This window comes from Lissotriton helveticus, chromosome 6, assembly GCF_964261635.1.
Source record: "Lissotriton helveticus chromosome 6, aLisHel1.1, whole genome shotgun sequence".
Lineage (NCBI taxonomy): Eukaryota > Metazoa > Chordata > Amphibia > Caudata > Salamandridae > Lissotriton > Lissotriton helveticus.
In genome coordinates this window covers 218,986,594-219,011,841 of record NC_136067.1, presented here as the reverse complement: position 1 = coordinate 219,011,841, position 25,248 = coordinate 218,986,594, and the positions used below count along the sequence as shown (strand labels likewise).

The window sequence follows — 25,248 nt, the reverse complement described above, 5'->3', positions numbered from 1 at the left end:
GCAGCCAGTGCCGCTTCCCCTCCACTCGAAGAGCCGTCCGGGTGGTGATCAGTACTTGCCAGGGGCCCGTCCACCGGGGTTCCAGACTCTTCGCCCGTTGGAAATTTCGGATCAGCACATAATCCCCCGGTTGGATATCGTGACCCGGACCCCTGGAAGCATCGGGGATGGCCTGCTGCACCTGCTGATGAATGACAGACAATGTTTTAGTCAATTTGCACAAGTAATCAGACAGTAGGACGTCCGGGACGTTGTGAATGGAGGTCGGTTTAGGGGCAGTCCAGAGGTTCATCGGTCGCCCAAATACAACCTCGTAGGGGGTCAAATGGTGCTTAGTGGGAGTGGAGCGCATCGATAGCAATGCCAGTGGGAGGGCATCTGGCCATTTAAGTCCTGTGGTGGCCACTATCTTCGACAGTTTTAGTTTCAGTGTGGCGTTGTGTCGCTCAACTAAGCCAGCAGATTGGGGGTGAAAGACTGCATGAAACCTCTGTTTTACACCCAACCCTTTCAAGATTAGTTGGATAACTTCAGCTATGAAGTGGGGGCCGTTGTCGCTCCATAGAATTCGACAAAGACCGTAGCGAGGGAAAAACTCTTTCAGTAGTACCTTGGCAGTGGTCATGGCAGTGTTATCACGGGTTGGATAGGCTTCTACCCATTTGCTGAAGGCACACACAATGACTAATACATACTTCAGGCTTTGGCATCTTTCTAGTTGGATGTAATCCATCTGGAGGACCTCAAAAGGATGGTCGGGGACCCCAAACCCTCCCCGGGGTACCACAGTTCCTTTCCCAGGGTTGTGTTGCAGGCAGATAAGGCATTGCTGGACCAGGCGTCTGGCTGAGTCTGGGATTTTGTCGTTGTGCCAGACCTTGGAGATGAGTTCGATCATGGGGGCAGATCCTATGTGTGCAGGGGAGTGAGCCATAGTCAGTATGGGGATCAGGTACGAGTTGGGTAGCAACCATTTGTTAGTGTCCTTTGTCCGCCAGCAGCCTTCATCGTCTTTCAATCCCACCCGTGCCCATTCAGTCAATTTGTGTGGTGAGCTGGCCATCTGGATGTCCCTAATAGTCTCCCTAGCGTCCGTCCATTTTTCAGCTTGTGACCTAGTCACGTACATGTGAGTCGTCGTCCTATTTTCTGCTGTGGTTCGAGCAGTGATGTCGGCCAGTGCGTTTCCCTGTCCTATGACGTCCGTCACCTTTCTGTGTGCTTTGCATTTGATTACGGCCAGTTGCTTGGGGAGGAGAACTGCTTCAGTCAGAGCGGAGACTAAAGCTCCGTGCAGGATGGGTGTGCCATGAGATGTCAGAAATCCCCTCTCCTTCCATAAGAGCCCAAAATGATGAACCACCCCGAAGGCATACTGGCTGTCCGTGTAAATGTTTGCAGTCGTCCCCTTTGCTAGGATGCATGCTCGTGTGAGGGCAATCAGTTCTGCCGCCTGTGCGGATCGTTGCGTGATGCGGGCGGTTTCAACTACAGTTCGGGCTGTGGTAACTGCATAGGCAGCTGAGGTGGTGCCGTCGGGGAGTTTTATGCAAGAGCCGTCTACCCATAGCTCTCCGTCAGGGTTTGGGAAGGCGGTGTCTCGGAGGTCAACTCTACTCCTAGTCTGTTCGTCTGTGAGGGTCACACAGTCATGTATAGGGGGGACATTTGGGTCGTTTTCGGGCAGAGGCAACAAGGTGGCTGGGTTCAGTGTGGTGCATCTTTTCAGCGTGATGTGGGGTGCAAGCAGAGTCAGTTCGTATCCAGTCAGTCGTGCGCTAGTCAGGTGTTGCGTCTTAGTCTGGTTCAGGAGGGTGTCAGCAGCATGGGGCACTAATACCGTGAGGGAATTCGAGAGTACGATCCCCTCACTTTGTCGGATGGAGACAGCAGCGGCAGCTACGGCTCGAAGGCAGGCAGGCAAGGCTCTCGCTACGGGGTCAAGGGTGGCAGAGAAATAGGCACATGGTCGTTGCTTGGGGCCAATGGTTTGAGTCAGGACAGACAAAGCGCACCCCTCCCTTTCGTGAGTGTAGAGAGAGAAGGGTTTGGTGTAATCGGGGGTTCCTAGGACTGGTGCAGAACAAAGGGCGTCTCGAAGTTCTTTAAAGGAAGATTGGCATTCGGGGGTCCAAGGGAGTGGGAAGGGGACATCTTTGGCTAGTAGGGAAAGTAGTGGCTTTACAATGAGGCTGAAATTTGGCACCCACTGCCGGCAGAAGGAGGTGAGGCCTACCAGGGAGCGGACTTGTTCTGGGTCTTTGGGACAGGGGTTTCTAGAATGGCCTGAATTCGATCGGGTGTAAGCTTTCTCCCGTCTTTGGACAAGAGGTGGCCTAGGTAGGTGACCTGGGGTTGGCAGAATTGCAACTTTCTCTTGGAGACCTTGTGGCCATTTTCCGCAAGGAAGTGCAAGAGTTGGATGGTGGCTGTGACTGCAAGTGGAGTGGTGTCGGCCGCCAAAAGGATGTCATCGACGTACTGTATCAACACCACTCCCTCCGGTAGCTGAACGGCGTCCAGCTGTCTCTTGAGGGCCTGGCTATAGATGCTGGGACTTTCTGTGTAACCTTGGGGAGCTCTACAAAATCTATATGAGCGGGATTTTAACGTGAAGCCGAAAAGGTAGCGGCTGTCTGGGTGGATGGGGATGGAGAAGAAAGCGTTCTTGAGGTCTATTACAGTGAAGGTGGTGGCTGTGGAAGGAATCAGGGTCAGAATGGTGGCGATATCTGAGACTACGGGGTACTGAGGTACAACTACCTTGTTGACCTCTCGAAGGTCGATGATGAAGCGGTACGCTTTCTCATCTCCCTCGCCCTGCTTCTTCACAATGGGTAGGATAGGGCTGTTGCAAATATTGCTGACTACTTCCTCTACCACTCCTGCCTCTACCAGGGACTGGATTATCATTACCAATGCCTTCTCACCTTCGGGCGATATCCGATACTGTGGGACTTTTGGGAGTATCCCATCTTGGCGAACAGTTATGTGCACGGGGTCGATCATCATTCGTCCTACGTCAGCGTCAGTTTTAGCCCACAGATACAGAGGTAGAGAGTCAAGTAAGGATGCGTCAGCGTCAGAGATGGAGAACATGTGTCGTGCGGGATGAGGTCTGAGCAGAGTCGGGTTATCGTACAGAATGACTCGAACTCCGTCCTGTGAACACCTGATAGTAGCTCGGAAATGCTTCAGTAAGTCAAGTCCCATAATGGCATCGGGGGTGTTGGAGGAAAGCAGAAACGTCGTGTCAGTGGGGTTACTGTCCAAGTCGAAGGAAACCGGTGCGGATAAGGGGTTAGTGGAGGGCGTTCCATCAAAGCCTATTGATGTTATGTGTGAGCCAGACAAGGGTGCCCTTGGAATCAGTCATTTAGATAACGCACTACGTGTCGCGCCAGTGTCTACCAGAAATGGAGACTTCGTACCTAGGACCTTAGCGGTGACATAAGGACCTTGCTGGTCAACATAGAGCTCAACTGGATCCCTCCCTTGCCCTAGGCAGTCCTATGCAAAGTCGCGGGCATCGTCACAGTCAGTCTGCTGGCATTGGTTCTGTCGGGGGTGGTCAAAAGTGTTCGGTCTGCCTGATCTGTCATTGCTGGCGTCGTTTGCGTGCCCTCGTCCCTGTCCTCTATTTTTCGGCCCACCCGCTACGTCTTTTGCGTCCCTATTTTTGTACATTTCTAGCAGGACCGGGCACTGGGACTTCCAATGCCCAAATCCTTTGCAAAACGCACACTGGTTCTCATCGAGGTCTGTTCGTGGAGCGCCGGGTGCGGGTGTGCGGTCTCTAGGGGGTGGATTTCTAGGAGTATTCGACTGGTAGTTTCCTCTATACTGTTCCCTTCCTGTCGTCACTCCTTGCAATTGAGCAATCATCACTCGTTCTTTCAAGTCCTTTTTCTTTTTCTCAGTCGCCCTATCGTTCTCGTTCTTTTGCCGTTCGTAGTATTGAGCCATCTGAAGGATAGCCGCGGGTTTGGAGGCAGCCCAACTACTTTCACTAGTCTGCAGTTTTTGCAAGACTTCTGGTGTCAGGCCTTTTACAAAGTTCTGGACGAACAAGTGATGTCCGGTCGCAGAGGTCATGTCCTGGCCACTGTAATTGGAGAACACCGTTTCGAACCGGGAGAAATATTCTGAGGCGTCTTCCTGTGGTTTCTGGCAGCAGGCCGTTACTATCGACCAGTCCACCTTCTTTTCTGGTACTATGGTTTTCAGTTTTAGTACTATTTTGTCTGGCAGGTCTAGAATCGATTTCAAGGGTTTCTGTCCGGGCTCTCGCTGTTTGTCTATGCCATCGAGTTGTGACCAGGTATGTCCGAACAGCTCAAGGTGGTCGACTTTCCGGATTTGCTTCCACACATCAGCTGGCAGACATAGCCCGAAAAACAAGTCGATGTCCGCTAGGGTCATAATCGTCGAACCCAAGGCGGTACCTAATTCTGTGTAGAAGGCAGTGGGGTTCTTTCGTAGATCGGGCAAGGACTTTCGGAAAGTCAGGATGTCTTGCCGATCCCAGGGTTGGTAGACCCAGTTGTACACTACCCTCCCTCTTGCATCTTGGTGGTTAATATCATCGTGTGTTCCCTGTCCTCGTGAGGGGACCCAATAAGGTGCCGCTTCTCTTATTGGCATCATGGTGTCAGTTCTCTCGGTTTGAGGTTCAGTCGCTACAGGGGTCGTGGTGTCGGCTTCTAATCTTTGTTCAGTGAGGTGGCGGAAGACTTCAAGCGTGCGCGAGAAGAGGTCCGTCACATCACCCTCTCCCTGCTCTCCAATGTCGACTTTTCTATACAGAGTCGTTAGGCTTTCAGGACCTTTGTTACGATACCGGTCTTCATAGGCGTTAAGGGTGTGGTAACAGAAACGTGCAACAAAGTGTCGTTTGTGGTTATCAGCATATGTATTGCATATATCTGTCACGTAATCTTCGTTTTCTTTCCGCTCTACTAGCGTCTTTACGATCTTATCAATCCCTGCTCGTTCATTCCTACTCAATCGATTGAGCCTAGCAGAGTCTTTCTTCTCAGTTTCGGGCTCATCTAATGTTGCTGCTTGCGCTGCGCTGAGTACAAGGGGCTCGGCCGGCGCGGAGGCCGTGAGGACCGAGGCTCTGGCACTGCTCTCATCTGTGCCTGGGGGTTGCGTGCGTTGCACTAGAGGTTGGGAAGGGGCGTATGGAGGGGGCATGTAGATGATTGGGGGACCTAGCAGTAGATCATCGTTCGCTCGCTGCTTCGAAGGTAGCTCAGGGTAAAGCGTAGAGGGTGTTCTAACGGGACATTGGCTCGATGTCTCGGATTCTTGCTTCAGTCTAGCTCCCTCTCTTTCCTTTATCTCTTCTTTCAACTTGCTCGCGGCTAAATGAGCTGCTTTTTGCAATTCTTTCTCTAGTCTGACTTCGTTTCTTTTCTTTCGTTGTTCCGTCTCCTTGCGCCACATGCCGAAACTATCAAGCATAGTGGACGTTGTTTTATTGTTACAAAGGGCTGTTTCCAGCACGCTTATTTTTGCGTCATCGAAGGATCCTATCAGTGGCCACTGACTTTCCTGATCCTTTTTAGTATATTTATGTCATAACTTACTATAAGCTACGGCGACTAGTCCATACTTTAAAAACATATCCTTATTAGGGGTGCCCTCCAGAGGAGCCGGATGATCCACCTCTAATAAGCGGTCCGGGCTGAACCAACTACTGAACAATGGGGAGAAGATAGGCATGACGGGTTACAATGGGGACAAAAGTCTGCACTACCTATCCTTCACTACTTTGCGAAGACTAGACAGAATATTTCTATTCTACAGTATTCGCAAATAGGGAATACCCAAAGAGAGAACCAATTCCAAACAGTCAATGTTCGGACAAACAATCAATCAATCAAATGAGGAATAAAATAGGCGCAATGGGTTACAACGGGGGCAAAAACCAGCGCTACCTACCCTTTCACTGCTTAGAAAGACTAGACGGAATATCTCTATTCCACGTTATTTGTAAGCAGAGAATACCTCCAAAGAACCAATATCGAACAATTAATGTCCGTTCAATCAAACAATCAGTGGCGAGAAAGAAATAGGCACGACTGGTTACAACGGGGGCAAAGGCCTGCGTTACCTATTCTTCACTATCTGCAAAGGAGGACAGAATACTTTTATCCTTCCCCATTTGTAGACAGAGAATTCTCGAGAAAACAATCCTCGAACAAACAATGTTCGGGCAAACAATCAATCAGTGGGGGAGAAAGATAGGCACGACGGATTACAACGGGGGCAAAGGCCTGCGTTACCTACCCTTCACTACCTGCAAAGGAAGAGAGAATACTTTCTATTCCTCTCCGTTTGCAGACAGAGAATCTCCAAGAGAACCAACAATTCGGAGAGTAATACTAGTATTTTCCAATCAATCAATCAAATATTTCACAGTTTGTCGTGTTACACGACCTTACCCGGACCGCATGGACAGTTTCCTGTCTTCCGATTCCAGCGCCCGATCGTCCTCTATCTTCTGTCGTGGCACTCCTGATGGTTCCCAGTCAGGACCGTAGATCACTCGAGAGAGGTCTGCTCGGAACCAGTGAAGTTCGGATGATCGGCTGCCAGACGAGGGTCTATCGGGCAGGTGCACTTCCCGATCGTTGCAGTCGTTCACTCCGTCGTCAGGACCTCTCCCACTGGATCCACGTGTCGCTGATGGGCCCCACGTTTGGGACGTCAATTGTAGAAAAAGGGGTCAGGCAGATCAGGTCGATTACCCCTTTTCAAGGTTTGCCCGGGGTTAGCCGCCTCTCACCCAACTCACGGTTACCAAATAAAGAGGCAGGCGCTGGAGACTGGAAGGCAGGAAACAGGAGTTTATTTCCGACGGAGCAGAACACATCAGATCGGACAACGAGGTATCGTTTCGAGGTGCTCTCTCAGCCTCTCTGAGGCTTGGCCTCTTATACACTGGTTTATGACATGTGAACATTCTTTATTGCAATAAAGACACTTTGAAGTATGAAAAGACATCCCCGGAATCCCTGCTTCAGGCCCATTCCCACACATATCTACAGTAGAGGTCCCCACTCCACATACAATAGGAGATGGCTATCACACAGCTGGACATTCCGCCGATTCTTAGAATGTGTGCGCCTGATCAATCGTAGCTCCTTTGAAGAGGGGCGATTCCATACAGTAAGGGGCAATAAACTGTATCCTCAGGCTAAGTGATGGCCTGGGATCCGTGCAGACAATCGGGCTCAGAGGAAGGGGTCATCAAAGGAGAGGTATTCATGAAAGGAAGGGAGGTGTTGGTCAGGCGCGGGGTGTGATTCCCAGGGGCAGAGTCGCGCAGAAGGAGAGGTCTTATGACCCGTGCATGAGAGAGCGGGGGCAGCCAGAGTGCGTGGGGGAGGTGCTTGCAGCGCCAGGGGAACGTGCTGGCGATCGATCGTGAGCAGGGAGACCATGGTGCCTAAAATGGCTGCCGTGCATATTTGTGCGTGAGTCTGAGGAAATGGACAAGATGGCGCAGATGATGTTCAGTTCACAAACTAGATTTCAACACTGGTGCAAGCTTCACTCCCGCATAGAGAAAGTACAGCACCGGGGTCATCAGTACCGACCTTCCTCAGACAGTGAGAGACACAGGACTGGCATCACTGGTGTAAGCTTCCCTCAGAGACAGGCGAAGTACAGCACCGGTACCATGAGTTCAAGCCTTCCTGAAACCCAGAAGAGACACAGGACTGGCATCACTGGTGCAAGCTTCCTTCACACATGGAGAAAGTACAGCACAAGGGTCATCAGTACAGACCTCCTCAGCAGGGAGAGACACATGATTGGCATCACTGGTGCAAGCTTCCCTCACACATGGAGAAAGTACAGCACTGGGATTATCAGTACAAGCCTTCCTCAGACAGAGGGAGACACAGGGTTGGCATCACTGGTGCAAGCTTCCCTCAAACACAGATGAAGTACAGCACCGGGACCATCAGTACAAGCCTTCCTGAAACCCAGAAGAGACACAGGATTGGCATCACTGGTGCAAGCTTCCCTCACACATGGAGAAAGTACAGCACTGGGATCATCAGTACAAGCCTTCCTCAGACAGAGGGAGACACAGGATTGGCATCACTAGTGCAAGCTTCCCTCACACACAGACGAAGTACAGCACCAGAATCACACATGGAGAAAGTACAGCACCAGGACCATCACCGGTGCAAGCTTCCCTCACACATCAGTCATCAGTAGAGACCTCCTCAGCAGGGAGAGACACAGTGTTGGCATCACCAGTGCAAGCTTCCCTCACACATGGAGAAAGTACAGTACTGCGATCATCAGTACAAGCCTTCCTCAGACAGAGAGAGACACAGGATGGGCATCACTGGTGCAAGCTTCCCTCAAACACAGATGAAGTACAGCACCGGGACCATCAGTACAAGCCTTCCTGAAACCCAGAAGAGACACATGATTGGCATCACTGGTGCAAGCATCCTCAGAGACAGACGAAGTACAGCACCTGGACCATCAGTGCAAGCCTTCCTCAGACAGAGAGACACAGTATTGGCATCACTGGTGCAAGCTTCCCAGACAGAGAGACTCAGTATTGGCATCACTGGTGCAAGCTTCCCTCAAACACAGATGAAGTACAGCACCGGGACCATCAGTACAAGCCTTCCTGAAACCCAGAAGAGACACATGATTGGCATCACCGGTGCAAGCTTCCCTCGGAGACAGACGAAGTACAGCACCTGGACCATCAGTGCAAGCCTTCCTCAGACAGAGAGAGACACAGTATTGGCATCACTGGTGTAAGCTTCCCTCACACATGGAGAAAGTACAGCATTGGGATTATCAGTACAAGCTTCCTCAGACCGAGAAAGACACAGGATTGGCATCACTGGTGCAAGCTTCCCTCACACACAGACGAAGTACAGCAGCGGGGTCATCAGTATAAGCCTTCCTCAGACAGAGAGATACACAGGACTGGCATCACTGGTGCACGCTTCCCTCAGAGACAGACGAAGTACAGCACCTGGACCATCAGTGCAAGCCTTCCTGAAACCCAGAAGAGACACAGGATTGGCATCACTGGTGCAAGCTTACCTCACACATGAAGAGAGTACAGCACCTGGATCATCAGTACAAGCCTTCCTCAGACAGAGAGAGGTACAAGCCTTCTTCAGACAGAGAGAGAGAGACACAGGATTGGCAACCCAGGCACAAGCTTCCCTCACACATGGAGAAAGTACAGCACCGGGGTCATCAGTACAAGCCTTTCTCAGACAAAGAGAGATACAGGATTGGCATCCCTGGTTCAAGCTTCCATCACACATTGAGAAAGTACAGCACCGGGGTCCTCAGTACAAGCCTTCCTCAGACAGAGAGAGACACAGGACTGGCATCACTGGTGTAAGCTTCCCTCACAGATTGAGAAAGTACAGCACCGGGGTCATTAGTACAGACCTCCTCATGCAGGTAGAGCCACAGGATTGGCATCACTGGCACAAGCTTCCCTCACACATGGAGAAAGTACAACACCGGTATCATTAGTATAAGCCTTCCTCAGACATAGAGAGACACAGGATTGGCATCACTGGTGCAAGCTTCCCTCAAACAAAGATGAAGTACAGCACCGGGGTCATCAGTACAGACCTTCCTCAGGCAGGGAGAGACACAGGATTGGCATCACCGGTGCAAGCTTCCCTCACACACAGATGAAGTACAGCACAGTACCAACAGTAAAAGCCTTCCCCAGCAGAAAAGAGAGACAGAATTTGCATCACCAGTGCAAGGTTCCTGCACAATAAAACCAAGTACAGACCCGGGGCCTTCTGTACATGCCTTCCTGAGGCAGAGAAGAGACACAGGATTGGCATCACCTGTGCAAGCTTCCCTCACACACAGACGAAGTACAGCACCGGGAGGATCAGTTCAAGCTCTCCTCAGGAAAAGATGAGATACAGGATTGGCATCAGCTTCCCTCACACATGGAGAAAGTACAGCACCGGGGTCATCAGTACAAACCTTCCTCAGGCAGGGATGGACACAGGATTGGCATCACTAGTGCAAGCTTCCCTCACACACAGACAAAGTACAGCACCAGAATCACACATGGAGAAAGTACAGCACCAGGACCATCACCGGTGCAAGCTTCCCTCACACATCAGTCATCAGTACAGACCTCCTCAGCAGGGAGAGACACAGGATTGGCATCACCGGTGCAAGCTTCCCTCACACATGGAGAAAGTACAGCACGGCGATCATCAGTACAAGCCTTCCTCAGACAGCGAGAGACACAGGATGGGCATCACTGGTGCAAGCTTCCCTCAAACACAGATGAACTACAGCACCGGGACCATCAGTACAAGCCTTCCTGAAACCCAGAAGAGACACAGGATATGCATCACCTGTGCAAGCTTCCTTCACACACAGACGAAGTACAGCACGGGATCATCTGAACGAGTATAGATACAGGATTGACCTCATCGGTACAAGCTTCCCTCTCACACCCATACGCAGGTAGCTGTGAAAGGTTTCCTGATAAATACAGTAGATACAGCACAGGCAGCAAGTACAAACCTCAGAAAGGGAACAGGTGCAACTGGGCAGTAGTTTGAATGGTTCTCTTGAAACAAACAAAAATGTCCTATGCAGGCTTTCGCAGCACAGGCTTATCTGCCACTCAGGCAGAACATGCACAACTAACAGCGTCACACGCTAAGATTTACCCATTCCCAGCACTCCAGAAGCATGTGTGCTAAAATCTCTTCCATGGCCATTGTTTTATGTTTGTATGCTATTTGTCATTATGTATGGTGTGAATAACAGTGACTGGCACTAGCTGTACAATTTCTTTAGCATCTGACAAAAGCAGACAAAATGCTGAAAAGAAGTTGATAGATTTGTATTGTGTGTTATTTTTAAAGTTATCAGGTAGAGAATTGTTTTAGTTTCTGTTTTCTTAGAGACACACCAGGATCTGCTCCACCTACGGATACTTTGCTGTGGTAGAGCAACTCTTGGATTTTCATTTGATAAGACTTAGTAAAGACTGTTTACAGTGTTGCTCGGTTAGAGCTTTGTATTCTGTCGGGAGACGACCATTACAACGCGGTCTTTACACCGCACTACCATTACGATGCCGTAATCACAACGCAAGTCGTTACACGACTTGCGCTGGATGGCGCTATATACTAAGGAATAGCATGATTTACTATTCCAACACCTACCCTACTGTTACGTGGGCTGGAGTTGGAATAGTAAATCATACTATTCCTAAGTCCAGCGCCTACAGCGCAATGCGTTGTAATGGTAGCGCGTTGTAATGGTAGAGCGGTGTAAACACCGCGTCGTAATGACATACATCCATTCTGTCACTGTAATAAAGCAGTGGATCACACATGCCTACATGCTGGATTCACATGACTCCCTTAAGTTCCTGCCCTAATTCTACTAAAGAAACAAGTGATTTAGATGTTTTACAGGTCACATCGCTTAAATGGCTTCACAGTCTAAAAGAGCTTTCTCATGTGATGTGGCCAGTGCACTCAAGTGCAATTCATTCACCTGTTGGATGGGCTGAGACAACCTAATATAGTACAATTTTGAGCTAATGGCTGTCTTATTAAATGCAGTAGAATGCATATCAGTAGTTGAATATGTTAGACTTTAAATGGCGTAAGCATAGCCTAATAATTTAAATGGTAGCCATAGTGGAATTTCAGCGTGTTATATCCAGCTATCAGTGAATGCAATTAAAGTAATAGTTAGGACGCAGATAGAATATAGTATAATTTGAGTATGCAAATTGTATTCTCATTAAATGTAATGAATGTCAATGCTATTTGCCGGAAGAAAAAGACCTATGACCGAGCATTCTCCGGAGCCGCCCCCAGAATCTGGAATTCACTCCCTCCTAACATCAGGGTGATTCAAAACACTGTAAAATTCAAACGGGAACTCAAGAACCACTTGATGAGTAAATACCCTACATAGAGACACATACCAACCATTAGTATGAACACTCTAGACAAATAAGATCGGACTCATCATATTGCTGATTATTCATGTAACTGCACTGATAATACTATGTAACCCTACCTCAGCCAAACCTGACGATATGACTACGACACAAGCCAAGCCTATGCACCTCATAAGGCTAATGTCACAGGCATTTAGAATATATATATATTTATTTAATCACCCTGATATCATATCGCCTACTACCTCATATATGTGTGTTATCATAATCTGCTACTATAATGTCAATCTGTAATTTGTAATCTTTTTATGTTTATGTTTCTATGTTTTTATGTTAAGCGCTCTGATACCCACGGGTCTTGTCCGCGCTATACAAAACTCTACAAATAAATAAATAAATAAAATAAATATTAATGCAATAGGCCGGACACGGATAGTTGAATATAGTAGAACTTCAGTGTCGTACATTTAGCCTCTGTCAATATGATTAAAGCGATAGGGAGGGCAGAGATACTAATATGTAGTAGAATTTCAGTACATGAATGCCAATAATTGTATAGTTGAATGTATTAGTTCCGTGTTTAAGTGGCGAATCCGTGAAGGGCTTCTTGAGGTCATAAATGTGTTGCCTTAAGGACAAAGATGATTCTAGGTCATCATTATCACTAATATTTGCTTTATATGAAAAGTAATATTGTTTGCATCTTCTTGGTTAATCTTGCTTTTTGTCTTGTAGTTGGTGGATCTGGCCCTTCTGGTCAAACAAGACATGAGCCCCAGGGCAGGCGATCCATTCAGTCATGCCATTTCTGCTACCCTAATAAACTACCATAACCCAGCAGAGGTAAATGTTTTAATTAAGGTGCATACAATGGTTTCTGGCTGCTATTTCCAAATAAATAAAACATATATGTCATTTGTTGTAACCAGTCAACCAGCTGCCCTGTGCCAGAGACCCTTAGCTATGTATTTGTGCTACTATTGCATGCTGTGGTACAAGCCTATATCTCCCCTTCTTTGGAGGACAATCCACTGTTAAGGGTTGCTAGAAGACCCATTTTCAATTACTTTTTTTTTACCCACAACACACTAAATGACAATGACCCAGTATTCTTCCAGAAGAAAGTTACCAAATACATCCAACCCAAGAACATCATTTCTCAAGTATTGGAGTTTTCCTAGATTCACATGCTTGAATCATTCCCTATTGTTGAAGTGGGAGTACCATGGTGTTTCTAGAAAGCGGTACATAGCCTGAAGAGCTACAAAACATTTCTAGAAACCGGTACAGTGTTGCACATAGCCTAGAAGTGCTACAAAACATTCTCTTCAGTAGAGTAGAGTTTATGCTGGCTGTGTGCTTCTTGAGCGCTGGTCCGTTTTGTTGAGTTTCATAAATCTGTGCCTTTTTAAATTTTGTGTTTTAATCCTGTTTGTGAAACATCTTTTAAAATAAAATCTATCTGCCTTTTTGCACATTTGCTTCTTCAGTGCCCGTCTGTCAGAGCGGACCCGAACTGAGGTCAGCATTCTAGTAACTGACTCATTGCCTCGCAGCTACTTCCTCTCACCGGTATAAATTACCGCATGCTAAGACCGTGCACCGGGCGCGCCGGTGGCGGGCCAAAGGCAAGCCCGTCGGCGCCCGGAGCGCGACCAGCGCCAGAACCCCTGCCCAATTCATCAGGCTCCGTTACCCGCGAAGCGAACTGATAAGTCTAAACACGGGTGAGTGCTCTACCTATAAATGGAAGTTGGACACAGTTAATGGTAGCCCCACACCGTGCAACATATGTGGACTGAAGGCCCTAGACGGTAGTACAAACCAGGCTAACAGGGTCAGGGAAGCTTCCAGTCAGAATAACATTTATTTTCCATCTGCAGCCACTACTCCAATGGCCTCTAACAACAATTCAAAGGTATTACCTTGCATCCTACTTAACACCAGATCGATGGTCAAACACAAACATGACCTAGAGTGTCTGATTCAAACAAGACATCCGGACCTGGTCTTCCTTATGGAAACTTGGGCCACAGAAGTTAGCGAGCCAGATTGGAATGCGGCTGTCCCCACGGGCTACTTGGTTGCTAACTGCTACAGGGTGGATCCAAAAGGGAGGGGAATAGTGCTGATTCATAGTGCCTGCTATATGGTGAGGATCTCGCCTGAGCCTACTTTGGAGGCTGAGGCGATTTCTTTCAGTGTTAAAAAGAATAACTTAGAACTTTTCCCGGGGCTACTTATCTACAGACCATCAGGCACACGCACATCTTTTACTAAATCCCTACAGACTCACCTGGAATTCTGTCTGGACTCCGCCTTTGTGACAATACTAGGTGACTTTAATTTTCATCTAGAGGCCAAGAACAATCATAATTTGTCATTTCTGATAGATACCTTAGCTAGTTTTGGACTGAAGCAGATTGTCTTAAAGCCCACTCATCAAGCTGGTCACACCCTAGATGCCATCTTTACTAACAATAAAGATATTGTAGTAAAGACTGTGTTGCCATTACTCTGGCCTAACCACTTCTTAGTCAATTTTGATGTCGAGCTTCCTCCAACGAAGTCGGGTCACAGAAACAGACCTGGATCAGTTAAATTTTGTGCTTGGAAATCGGTACAACATATTGATTTGATAAGAACACTACACGAGGAGCCCCCAATTCTGACCGACCCTAGGGTGGCAGCTACCAATTTCGACAAGTGGCTTAATAAGGTAGCTAATAGACTGGCACCAGAAAAGAGCAAGCACTCAAGAGGGAGGCAGGCATTAGCCCCTTGGTACACGACTGATTTAAAGATGATTACATTTAAATGTAGGCATAAAGAACGTTCCTGGAGAACTGACTATAGCTCAACCCTTAGGAAGATCTACTGTTTAGCCCTTGAGGAGTATAAGACCGCCATAAAACAGGCCAAAACAGCCTACTTCACTCAAAAAATCCAGGAGGCCTCTATCTCTTCGAAAGAGCTATTTAAAACTGTCACTGCCCTATACAGTTGCCCAAGAGATGCTGTATTTGCACCGGATCAAAACTTTATGAATGATCTGGCTGTGTTTTTTCAAAGCAAAGTTCAGAACGTATACAATGAATTTGCAAACACAGCTATAGTAGACGGCACTGTCTATGAGGGGAAAATTCAGAGAAGTCACCACAAGGAAGCTTCACTCAATTCTCCGCGTTAGAGAAAGGAAAGGTTCAAGACCTACTGCTTCAAACGAAATCTGGGTCTCCTCTTGACCCCTGCCCCCCCATACATCTTACATCTGGCTGCAGAGGAGATTGCTGTCTGCCGGACGCCGATGCTAAATCACATCACATGTTCCGGAATTTTTCCATCTGACTGCAAAAGGGCTTGTATTAGCTCTACACTGAAAAAGCCCACGCTTGATCCTGTAGAGGCCAAAAACTCTCGCCCCATTTCATGTCTTCCAAGGATCTGGAGAAAGCGATGAACGCCGAATTAACATCATATCTAGATCAAAACAACATACTAGATTCCACTCAACACGGTTTCAGAGCTCGGCATTCCACTGAGTCTGCCTTGATACTGGCGACAGAGGAAGCTCGTAAATCAATGGATAGGGATGGGTGGGCGGCCCTTATCTTGCTTGACCTCACGGCAGCCTTCGATACGGTAAATCACAAAGTGCTGATACGTAGGCTTCAGGAGGTTGGCATCAACGCAAAGGCCCTAACCCTACTATCATCCTTTCTGCCAGCTAGCGAACAGTTAATCCACTGGAATGGACTCAAGTCACACCGGTTCACTCTTCCTGGTAGAGTCCCTCAGGGCTCTGCTTTATCCCCCACCATGTTCAACATTTATGTGATTCCTCTAGCCAGATTATTAAAGAACCACGGTTTCTCCCTTGTGTCCCACGCTGACGACACACAGCTAGTGGTGTCTGTAACACACAGCGTAGACGCTATGGCTGAACGCTTTCGAAACTGCATCACAGATTTGATGATCTGGATGAACCGCAACTTTCTAAAATTGAGCGCGGGTGAAACCAAGTTGTGGAGTTTGGCACAAAAGCATCTGTTTGGATCCAACTATAGTGGCCCACTGAAGCTGGAACTTGCCCGGTGCCGGCACCCAAAGCCAAAAACCTGGGTGTCCTGATAGAAAAAGACCTCACTCTTGCCCCACAGATAAACCCGGTGTCTTCAGCCTGTTTTTTCACATTGAAGGTCCTCCGGAAGATTTTACCCTTAATCACTGAGGAAAACGGTGGTTGGAGCTTTAGTGCTGTCAAGGTTGGACTATTCCAATGCTTTATATGTGGGAGCGGGGGCAGCCCAGCTTTCCAAACTCCAATCTTTACAAAACGCTGCTGTAAGAGTATTACTTAATCTTCCAAAGCACTACTCCACATCTGCCGGTGTAAAGCAATTACACTGGCTTCCAGTCAAACGAAGGGTGGATTTCTAGGCTTTGTGTATAGTTCACAAAGCCATTCACGGAGGAGGGGCGTTTGATTTACAAGCTCTCTTCCCTTGCTACAAACCATTGCGCTGTCTCAGATCCTCACATGCGGGATTGGTGTTATGTCCTAAGGTAAACAGAGTGAGGTGGGAGGAAAAGCGTTTTTCATACTTAGCTGCAAAACTGTGGAATTCACTTCCGACACCACTCCGACTTTAACCAAGCAGAATACGTTTTAGGAAGCATCTCAAAACATGGCTTTACTCTCAATGCTAATCGGTCTAGTGGCAGCAGCCTGTACTTCATATCAGCGCCAAGATGCCTCTGCATTAGTGCGCTTTATAAATATCTAGTCAGTCAGTATCTTATCCACATCATGCAAAAGAACAAAACTCTAGCCAATCAGGTTGCAGCACCCTGTAGAACATTCCCAACAGAGGCCTCGTTCCCTTAGAATTTCTACTGCACATCTTGTAATGAGACTCTCCCTGAGCTCTCCTCAGTTTATCTAGATTCAACCCCTTTAGAGAATGTCTTTTGGTAATATACTCTATCTTCAAAAATAACATCCATTGAAGAGATTTGACTATCCAGCGTATCAGAGTCTGCAAAAAAAGGGACTATTTAGACCTTGTGTAACATTTGGTAAGAAGAGACTTTATTCTGAAGATCCTCACAAGGAATATATCTGCTGCCCTCACCCCTCCCATGAGGTAAAGAAATGCAATCTGTCCTACTTTTTCTTTTAAAAGTCAAAGACTCCCCAGTTTCTGGGCAAGACAGTGAGGATCCTTCAAAATCAAGTAGAAAACCACATAAAAGGAAGAGGTAGAATGTCATCTAACTCAGGAACTACCTAAAAAGTCTTAAAAAAGACTCATCCTATGTCACCAAAAATAAATAGCCCTTCTGCTGAGTGCTTTAACAAACATTAAAAAAGGGGATGTTTCCTCAAAGTCAAAATCTAAGCCTGCAACACCTTCTCCTAAGTTGGCTTTATAACTCAAAACATCCTCCACAATGTCATCTGCAGAGAATTCTGTCACTAATGTACCAACAATGAAGAAACTGTCTGTGAAAACATCATCAACAACACAGCCAGTGATAGCATCTATGCCAACCTTCACCACAATGAGGATAGCATTGGCACAAAGTTTGACAGTGACATCGTTGAAGAAGAAACCATTGACGACGGGATCAATAACACCATTGATGTTGAAGTTTCAGATTATGTAGCGTTATTGTAGGGTTTAAGAGACGTCTCAAATGTAATTTTGAACTCAACTGAACTTACATCATCGATGAGAAATAAAATACATTCAGAAGCACTTTTATTTATACCTGAGCATACCTCCCCCAGTAAGCTGCTACAGCTTCCACCAAGTCATTTGCTGGATGAATATTAATTATTAAGATGATTACGGCGGGCCCTTTGGAGCTGATTGTCTATCAGATGATACAAAGACTGAGGCAAAAAATATCCTGCAAGAGGGTGAAAGAACTTCATCAGAGATGATCTATTGTAGATTGCGCCAGAGACATCACTTCTACATATTTCCGTCAATTGGCAGGAGCGGCTGTGCTTCGCAGACAGAGGTAGTTGAAAGCCACGTCTTTCAGACCAGAAGTCCAAAGTAAGATCCTGGACATGCCATATGATGGGGAAGCATTATTTGTCAAACATATTTACAGTACCCTAAAGGCAATTAAGACAGACACTGTATTGTCACCTGGTAATTTGCAGATGAGTCAAATGCCCTTTCGCAGAGCAAGGGGCAGAGGGTTACTGTCTTACAGAGGAGGATATCAATCCGATCGATGCCAGCAGTATCAGCCCTTTCAACAGCAATACTGATCACACTGTCCTCAACAATAATATAGACAACCTCGACCAGCAGCCTATACTAAGCAAACACCAAGGAGAAAACCATGTTTCACAGGAAAGGACACTGGTTGAAGACAGTGACAAATTGGAATTCATGGTTATTCTTGCATGTTCCCTAATGACAGGTGGAGGTCAAATATCAAGTTACTTAAAACAATTGAGATCAGTAACAACAGACCATTGGGTTTTGGATCTAATCGCCTACGGTCATACATTGGAATTCAACCTAAAAACACCTCATACGCCTCAACAGAAAACATCCCTACCTTATCCCCATCTCCTTCAATTGTAAATACTAACCATACTCACCAATGGAGCCATAGAGAAAGTTCCCCGCAACCAAAAGGGCATGGATTGTTTTCAATCAGGGGATTGTCCAGCGCACTATTCACCCGTAAGGGTTTCATGGCACTGGGGGGTGGGGGGGAGTGCAGATCCGGTCAGTCGAAGAGCCAGGTCTTGAGGTTCTTCCTAAAGATGTGTAGAGTGGGGGCGCATCTAATGTTGATCGGGAGCTTGTTCCATGTCTTTGCCGAGATGTAAGAGAAGGCTCTTCCACCCTTTCTGGCTCTGCGGGTCCGCAGTATTTCGGCAGATCAGAGGTTTCTCTTGGGTACGTGGAAGGAGATTCTTTGGTTGAGATATTGGGGTCCAGTGTTGTGGAGGTATTTGTAGGCGTGGCTGAGTAACTTGAAGGTTACTTTCTTCTCGACACGGAGCCAGTGAAGGTCACGCAGGTGTTGGTTGGTGTGTTCGTGTCGAGGGATGGCTAGGACGAGTCTGGCTGCAGTGTTTTGTATGGTCTGGAGCTTGCGGAGCAGAGATTTGTTGATCCCGGTGTAGAGGGCATTTCCGTAGTAAAGTCTGCTGGTTATGAGTGCATGGGTGGCAGTCTTTCTTGCTTCGGGAGGGGGGATCCATTTGAAGGTTTTGCAAAGGATGCAGAGGGTGTTGAAGCAGGTGGAGGCAACAGCATTGATCTGTCGGGTCATGGAGAGGGAGGAGTTGAGTATGATGCCGAGGTTACAAGCGTGGTCCGTGGGGCTGGGGGGCTGCCGAGGGCAGTGGGCCTCCAGGTGTTGTTCAATGCAGGGGGGGAGGGTCCGAGGACTTCTGTGTTCTCCGAGTTGAGCTTCAGGCAGCTGCTGCTCTTCCAGGATGTGACGTTCTATTCCTTCCTGGAAGCTGAGTCTGGTGGTAAAGGGGTCCTTAGTGAGGGAGAGAATGAGCTTGGTGTCGTCGGCGTAGGATACAATGCCGAGTCCATGCTGCATGACGATGGCGGCCATACCCTGGGGCCTGACCCCTTAAAAAAAACAAATACCAGAAAAATGAGGGGTCGACGAGGCCTCCCTCCCCAGGCCCGAATTTTGGCCCCGGGGCATGGCCATTATTTTTTCATTTCAAAGGGAGGGGGGCCGAGAGGCCCCCTTAAGTGGGCCATTTTCAGCCCTGGAAACTGCATCCCCGGGCCAGGCTATTTCATTTTTCAAGGAGGGGCCACGCAGCCCCCCTCCCGGGCCATTTTTAGCCCCGGGGACCCCATCCTACTGGGCATGGCCATCTGTTTGTGGATCGAGGTGGGAGCATGAAGCCCCCACAATCCCGGCCGGCTCTCGCCTCCTGTGGGAGCCGGTAGTGCTTTTTACCCCCAGGGACTTGCTGACCTGCAGCTCCCTTAGAGAAAAAATCAAGGTGCTTGTATTTGTTCAAAGTGGAGCACTTGTTTGCTATGGGATCGATCCCATAGAAAACTGCAAAGTCCCAGGGGTGGGCACCCCGGGATATTGTTGGAGCCGGCCCTGGGGAGTGGCGGTCCCCAGGGCCATTTACGGCTCCACGAGGGAGGCCACGCGGCCCCCCTCCAACAGTATTGAAGCCTCGGGGAGGTGGTGGTCCCCGGGGCTGTGTGGGGATCTTGAGCCCCCCCACACTTTATTTTGAAATATAGCACCAGGAAGGTAGCGGTCCTGGGGCCTGCGAGGGGGGCATGTGGCCCCCATATTTGACAAAATTTGCCCCGGGGAGGTGGCGGTCATCGGCGCTGCATGGGGGGGAGGGGCCCCCAATGCCTTAAAAAAAAATAAAGCCTTGCAGAGGTGGCGGTCTTCGGGGCCAATGCAGGCATCTGCATATACTTAGATCATTGTCCCCGGGGCCTGGCCCACCGAGTAGCCTAATTAAACAAAGTGCGGGAGTCCGCGCTTCATTTTTTAAACATTTTTGACTGGATTCGAGGCTCCAACGGGAATCCCGCCAAATTAAGGTTTTTAAAAAAATGCTTTTTTTTGTCCCTGCTGGGTTGCTGTTGGACCCCCTAGCGGGTCAGGGTGTTTCTACCCTGCCGCCTTTTCTTAATTTTTTAAGTTTTTTGTAACCTTTAACCTTTTTCCTCGGTTCAACTGAGTCACAAGATGGCTGCCAACACTTCCTGGTTTTAACTATTGGCAGTCCGTCAGATCGAGGTTGGGAGGGTTCGCGGATCCTCCTCGGCGATATTTATATATCTGAGAAATGTTTAAATTTCTCAGGAACTACTAAATGGATTTACACCATTTAACCAAAAGAATGCTTTCTGTACTAAGAGCTACCTTTTTGACAAATTTGGTGTCATTCCGTTCAGCAAATCGGGCTCTAGCTGTGTCTTAAGTTTCCTATAGAAATTAACATGGAGAAAATGCGTTTTGGGATCCCCCCTTTTTCTCGGCCCCCGCTTGACGAATCACTTAGAAACTTTCCACGCAATAGCTGAAGTGAGAGGGCCATTGGTTTTGACAATTTTGCGAAGATTCGTCAAATGGCGCCAAAGATATTCGCAAACGAAAAAATGCTTTTTGAATAGAAACAAGGTCCTAACTATAACTACCTTCTGGCGGCCGCCAGTAGGATATATATATATATATATATATATATATATATATATATATATATATATATATATATATATATATATATATATAATGTGTATATATATATATATATCAATATATATATCAATATATCATCCTACCGTCCTAATTGCCACCTACTCTCTGCTTCCACTCGTTGACTCATTCGAAGCCCTTCAAACCTCCATCAACTTTCATAAAACCTCTCTCAATCTATCGACTCGGTCAGCTAACTTGGACACGTCACCCTTTTCCAGTAATGACTCGTGCTACATTTAGTGTTTTTACCCCAATTAATCTACTTCTGTCGTTGAACTGGAGTAAATGCATGAAATCTCGAGTACTGACAGAACCCAATTAATTTATACTATAGAAGTACTAAAAAACGAATAATTTACTATTAAAATACCCTCAGCCTAGGTCCGGAGTAGTGTGCTACTCACCGCAAAGCACTTCAACACCTTATTAGGGTAAGCGCTATATAAATGCAATTACAATTACATACACTATACTCTTTCTGTACCAATCAGGGAATGTATTTCTTATAATACAGTGGACTCAAATGCTCCCCCCATTCCTTAATTTTTACTTTTGTGCAGTGTTCTCGTTTCTTCTGCCATTTTTTCCTCATCTTCATCACATTTGTGCCTTTTATGTTTTGCTCTCCCCTACAGGGGCGGGTCCTCCACTAGGGCAGAGGAACGTCGCCTCACTGCTTTCTCACAGTGTGGGAAGCAGAAACATAAAATGGTAAAACTAACAATTTATGTTTCTGCTTCTCGAACTGCAAGAAAGCAGAAGTGATTGGTTGGGGGCTGGCAGGTCTACTCTAGGGCATGAGAGGAGCGTCTTGTACACTGCTGAGCCCCAGGGCTGACCAAACCGGTCATGTGCACTCTGCCCCTTCTCCATGTAGGCTGCCTGGCTGGTCGGCGTCCCGGCCAATCACAGCGCTGCCATTTCTGCGTTGTGATTGGCTTAGGGAAGGTGAGGGATGCTGCCTTTCTGCTTCCTGTTCCTGCGTGGAGGCAGAACAGCAGGTGAGCAGGTAAGGAGAGACGACGCAGGACCTGGGAAGGTAAGTTAATTTTTAAATTAACCCCACCGCGCGTGAACCCCCGCCCCCACGCCCCTTACACACGAGTCATGCTGGCCGTGACTGCTCCCCTACATTCTTTTTTCTTTTCTTTTATCTATTCCCCTTTTTTTTTTTATCTTGTTCTGCTTTCATTTTTTCTCTTTGCAACCTTTTGATTTCTTTAATTGGCCCTGTATTGTGGCCATTTCTATGTTCCAATAATCATTTCTCTCTCTTCTTTTACCTTTACCATCCTATGGTATGAACATTGTCCTATCACTTTGATAACAAAAGATTCTCTTTTGCAAGCATTTTCAAAGTACTAGTCAAAATTACATTTTGCTATTTGGACACCCATTTTTCCGTAGCAGCATCCTATTTTAATTCAATTTTTAGGTCTCGCCCTGGAACAGGGACGGAGACTTATAGTCGGCTGATGCCGGGGAATGAGGGACACAAAACTGGCACGATTTTTAGCAGTCGGATTTGGCTGCGCGAACGCGCACGTTCCGTCCTGCGCCGCCCTCCCAGCCTACTGCGCATGCGCCGCCCTCCCAGCCTACCGCGCATGCATGCATGCACACAGACACAGACACACACACACACACACACACGTCGCAGACAGACACTCGCTCACACACACACCCCCTCCCCCACAGTCACACACACGCACTCCAAGACACATACACACACGCACGCACACACATACACACACATACACAGGCCGCCCCCCCCCCGCGCCTACATGCTCCTCTCCCTCCGCCCGCCCGCCGCTCAGCAACGCACTCACCGGCTTCCTCTCCTCAGCTGCAAGGCCCGGCAGCAGGACTCTTCTTCCCTCCTTCGGCACCGGGGCGCAGGGTAGGCTCCTGCCTGCTCCGGTGCTCCCTGCTCCCAACACGGCTCCAATCGCGGCTCTTCCGTGGGAGGCGGGGTAGGCTCCCGCCCTCCTACTTCCTGTTTCCGGGTGTCGCGCCGGCCTACCTGACTTCCTGGTCGCAGGCCGGCAGAGTAACGAGGATGTTTTGCGGTATGTATTTATTTATTTAATTATGCATTTTTATATAGCGCAGACTTTACCCGAAGGCGGTATTTATTTATTTATGCATTTTTATATAGCGCGGACTTTACCCGAAGGCGGTATTTCTTTATTCATGTATTTATGCATTTTTATATAGCGCGGACTTTACCCGAAGGCGGTAATGCTTGCCTTAGCGTAATGGTGTTCCTTCTTAATTTATTGGTGGTGTCCCTGTTAGAATTATTCCCACTTTTAGTCTAGCAATGCTTGGCATGATGTTGGCATCTTTGGCATTATTGAGCCCATCCCTGGTATAATGGGACCACAACGTATTGTGGGCATTCTTGACCCAATTGTGCTTCTCTTCACCAGCGGTGATGGTCATCCCTGGCATGCGATGGGTGTTCATGGAATTGGATGTTGATATGTAGACATGTAAAGCCAGACTCTGTCCATGGGGCAGTAATATTCATGAGTACTTGATGACATGGAGATCAAAGATACAACTAAAACTGAAAAGCCATTATTTTGAGAGACTGTCATATTTGTTTTTGGGAATCAGAAATATTTATTAAAATGAAATGCTTGTAATAACAAGCCAATGCATGATTACCAGCTGTGATCGTGTTTTCAAAATGTTTGTAAAGTTGATATTAAAGTGATAATTCATGCTAATTTCTGTAGTCTTATTTACATCTTGTTTACAATTATACTATACTACTAATGTATGTTTACTAGCCATAACTGTACTGTTATATGTTACATTTTAATTACAGTGTTTGCCTTTTACAATCATTTTCTTACAAACTACCTCGTAAAACAAAAATATTTATGGCTAAAATATTTTGCACTGTTTGCACAATATATTTGTGATGTTTACACTTACCTATTTGAAATTAAAATGTACAAATGGACATTTAGTCAATTACCATTAAAAAGTTTAACTTTTTTGCTAAGATATTCTTGTAATCTTTTATGCAAACAAATTTAAATACTGCATAAATAATTTTAACAACAAATACTTTATATGTAGCTTTTTATGTACATAAGAAAACTATAGCATAAAGCAAAAAACATTGCCATTTACAATAATAATAGCTCAAACTTAAATAATGCGAGACCTATTGCATTGCAAATGCTTGTTTATATCTGCCGCTATCGTGTGGCCGTTTTTTGTGGTTCTACAAGGCAGCTATCAGCATTGACCCTTGTGTAGCACTGTCCATGGCTCATCTTGCACAGATTCGAATATATATCCTTCGTAACTTTTTACAGGTAACTTTTTTATTTCAGATTCATTCTAACATCAGAAATCGCGTTTCGAAAGGATATTTACTGAATCATTCCAAATGAGTTATCTTTTATGTTCAGAAAACAATAAGCACCCATGTTCGAAAACACTTGGAATGAGATGAGAGACCATATACTGAGGGAAATTAGTCACATTTTGCTATTCCACTAGGCTTTAACATAATTGTTTTATCTCTAGAAATAGTCCACAGATGAAGTAAAGATAAGCGACCTATTAAAAAAGAAAAATGAAAGGGACAAATTATATAATAAAGGGCAGTAGCAAAATTAAATAGCCACTCACAGATATGAATACCTTATACTCTTTGCAATTTTGCTGTTGCTAAAAACATTGAACAGAGCATACCGATCACAGCGAATCAGACCGTGGCAGGCTTGGGGCAGTGTGGTTCCCCACCCCTCGACACCATTTATATGAATATGTTCTTTGTTTTCTTGACTTTTTTTTTCATCGCTGCAAATGCACTATTTAACAGAAAACACATAAACCAGTTTTGTACCTTATTTGAAATGTTGCATTTTATATGTTTTTCTTAATACTTATATTTTATGTTCAATCAGCGATTGTTTTCACGTGTTACCTTTTCAGTAAAATATAGGAAACTTTTTAAAGTATTTAAGGAGAGCTAAAAATAGCTTTTCTGATTAGCCACCGCATGG

At 46.8% G+C, this 25,248-nt stretch overlaps 1 protein-coding gene across 8 annotated transcripts in view; it reads left to right on the top strand.

Moving 5' to 3' along the window:
• Positions 1 to 25,248, top strand: part of SUPT3H (SPT3 homolog, SAGA and STAGA complex component) — a 2,933,604-nt gene that overhangs the window by 2,420,454 nt on the left and 487,902 nt on the right. For all 8 annotated transcript variants that reach the window (XM_078647631.1, XM_078647630.1, XM_078647629.1 and 5 more), the window contains one exon: positions 12,707 to 12,814. In XM_078647631.1, coding sequence (XP_078503757.1) covers positions 12,707 to 12,814 — 108 coding nt within the window. The remainder of the gene's footprint in view (positions 1 to 12,706; positions 12,815 to 25,248) is intronic.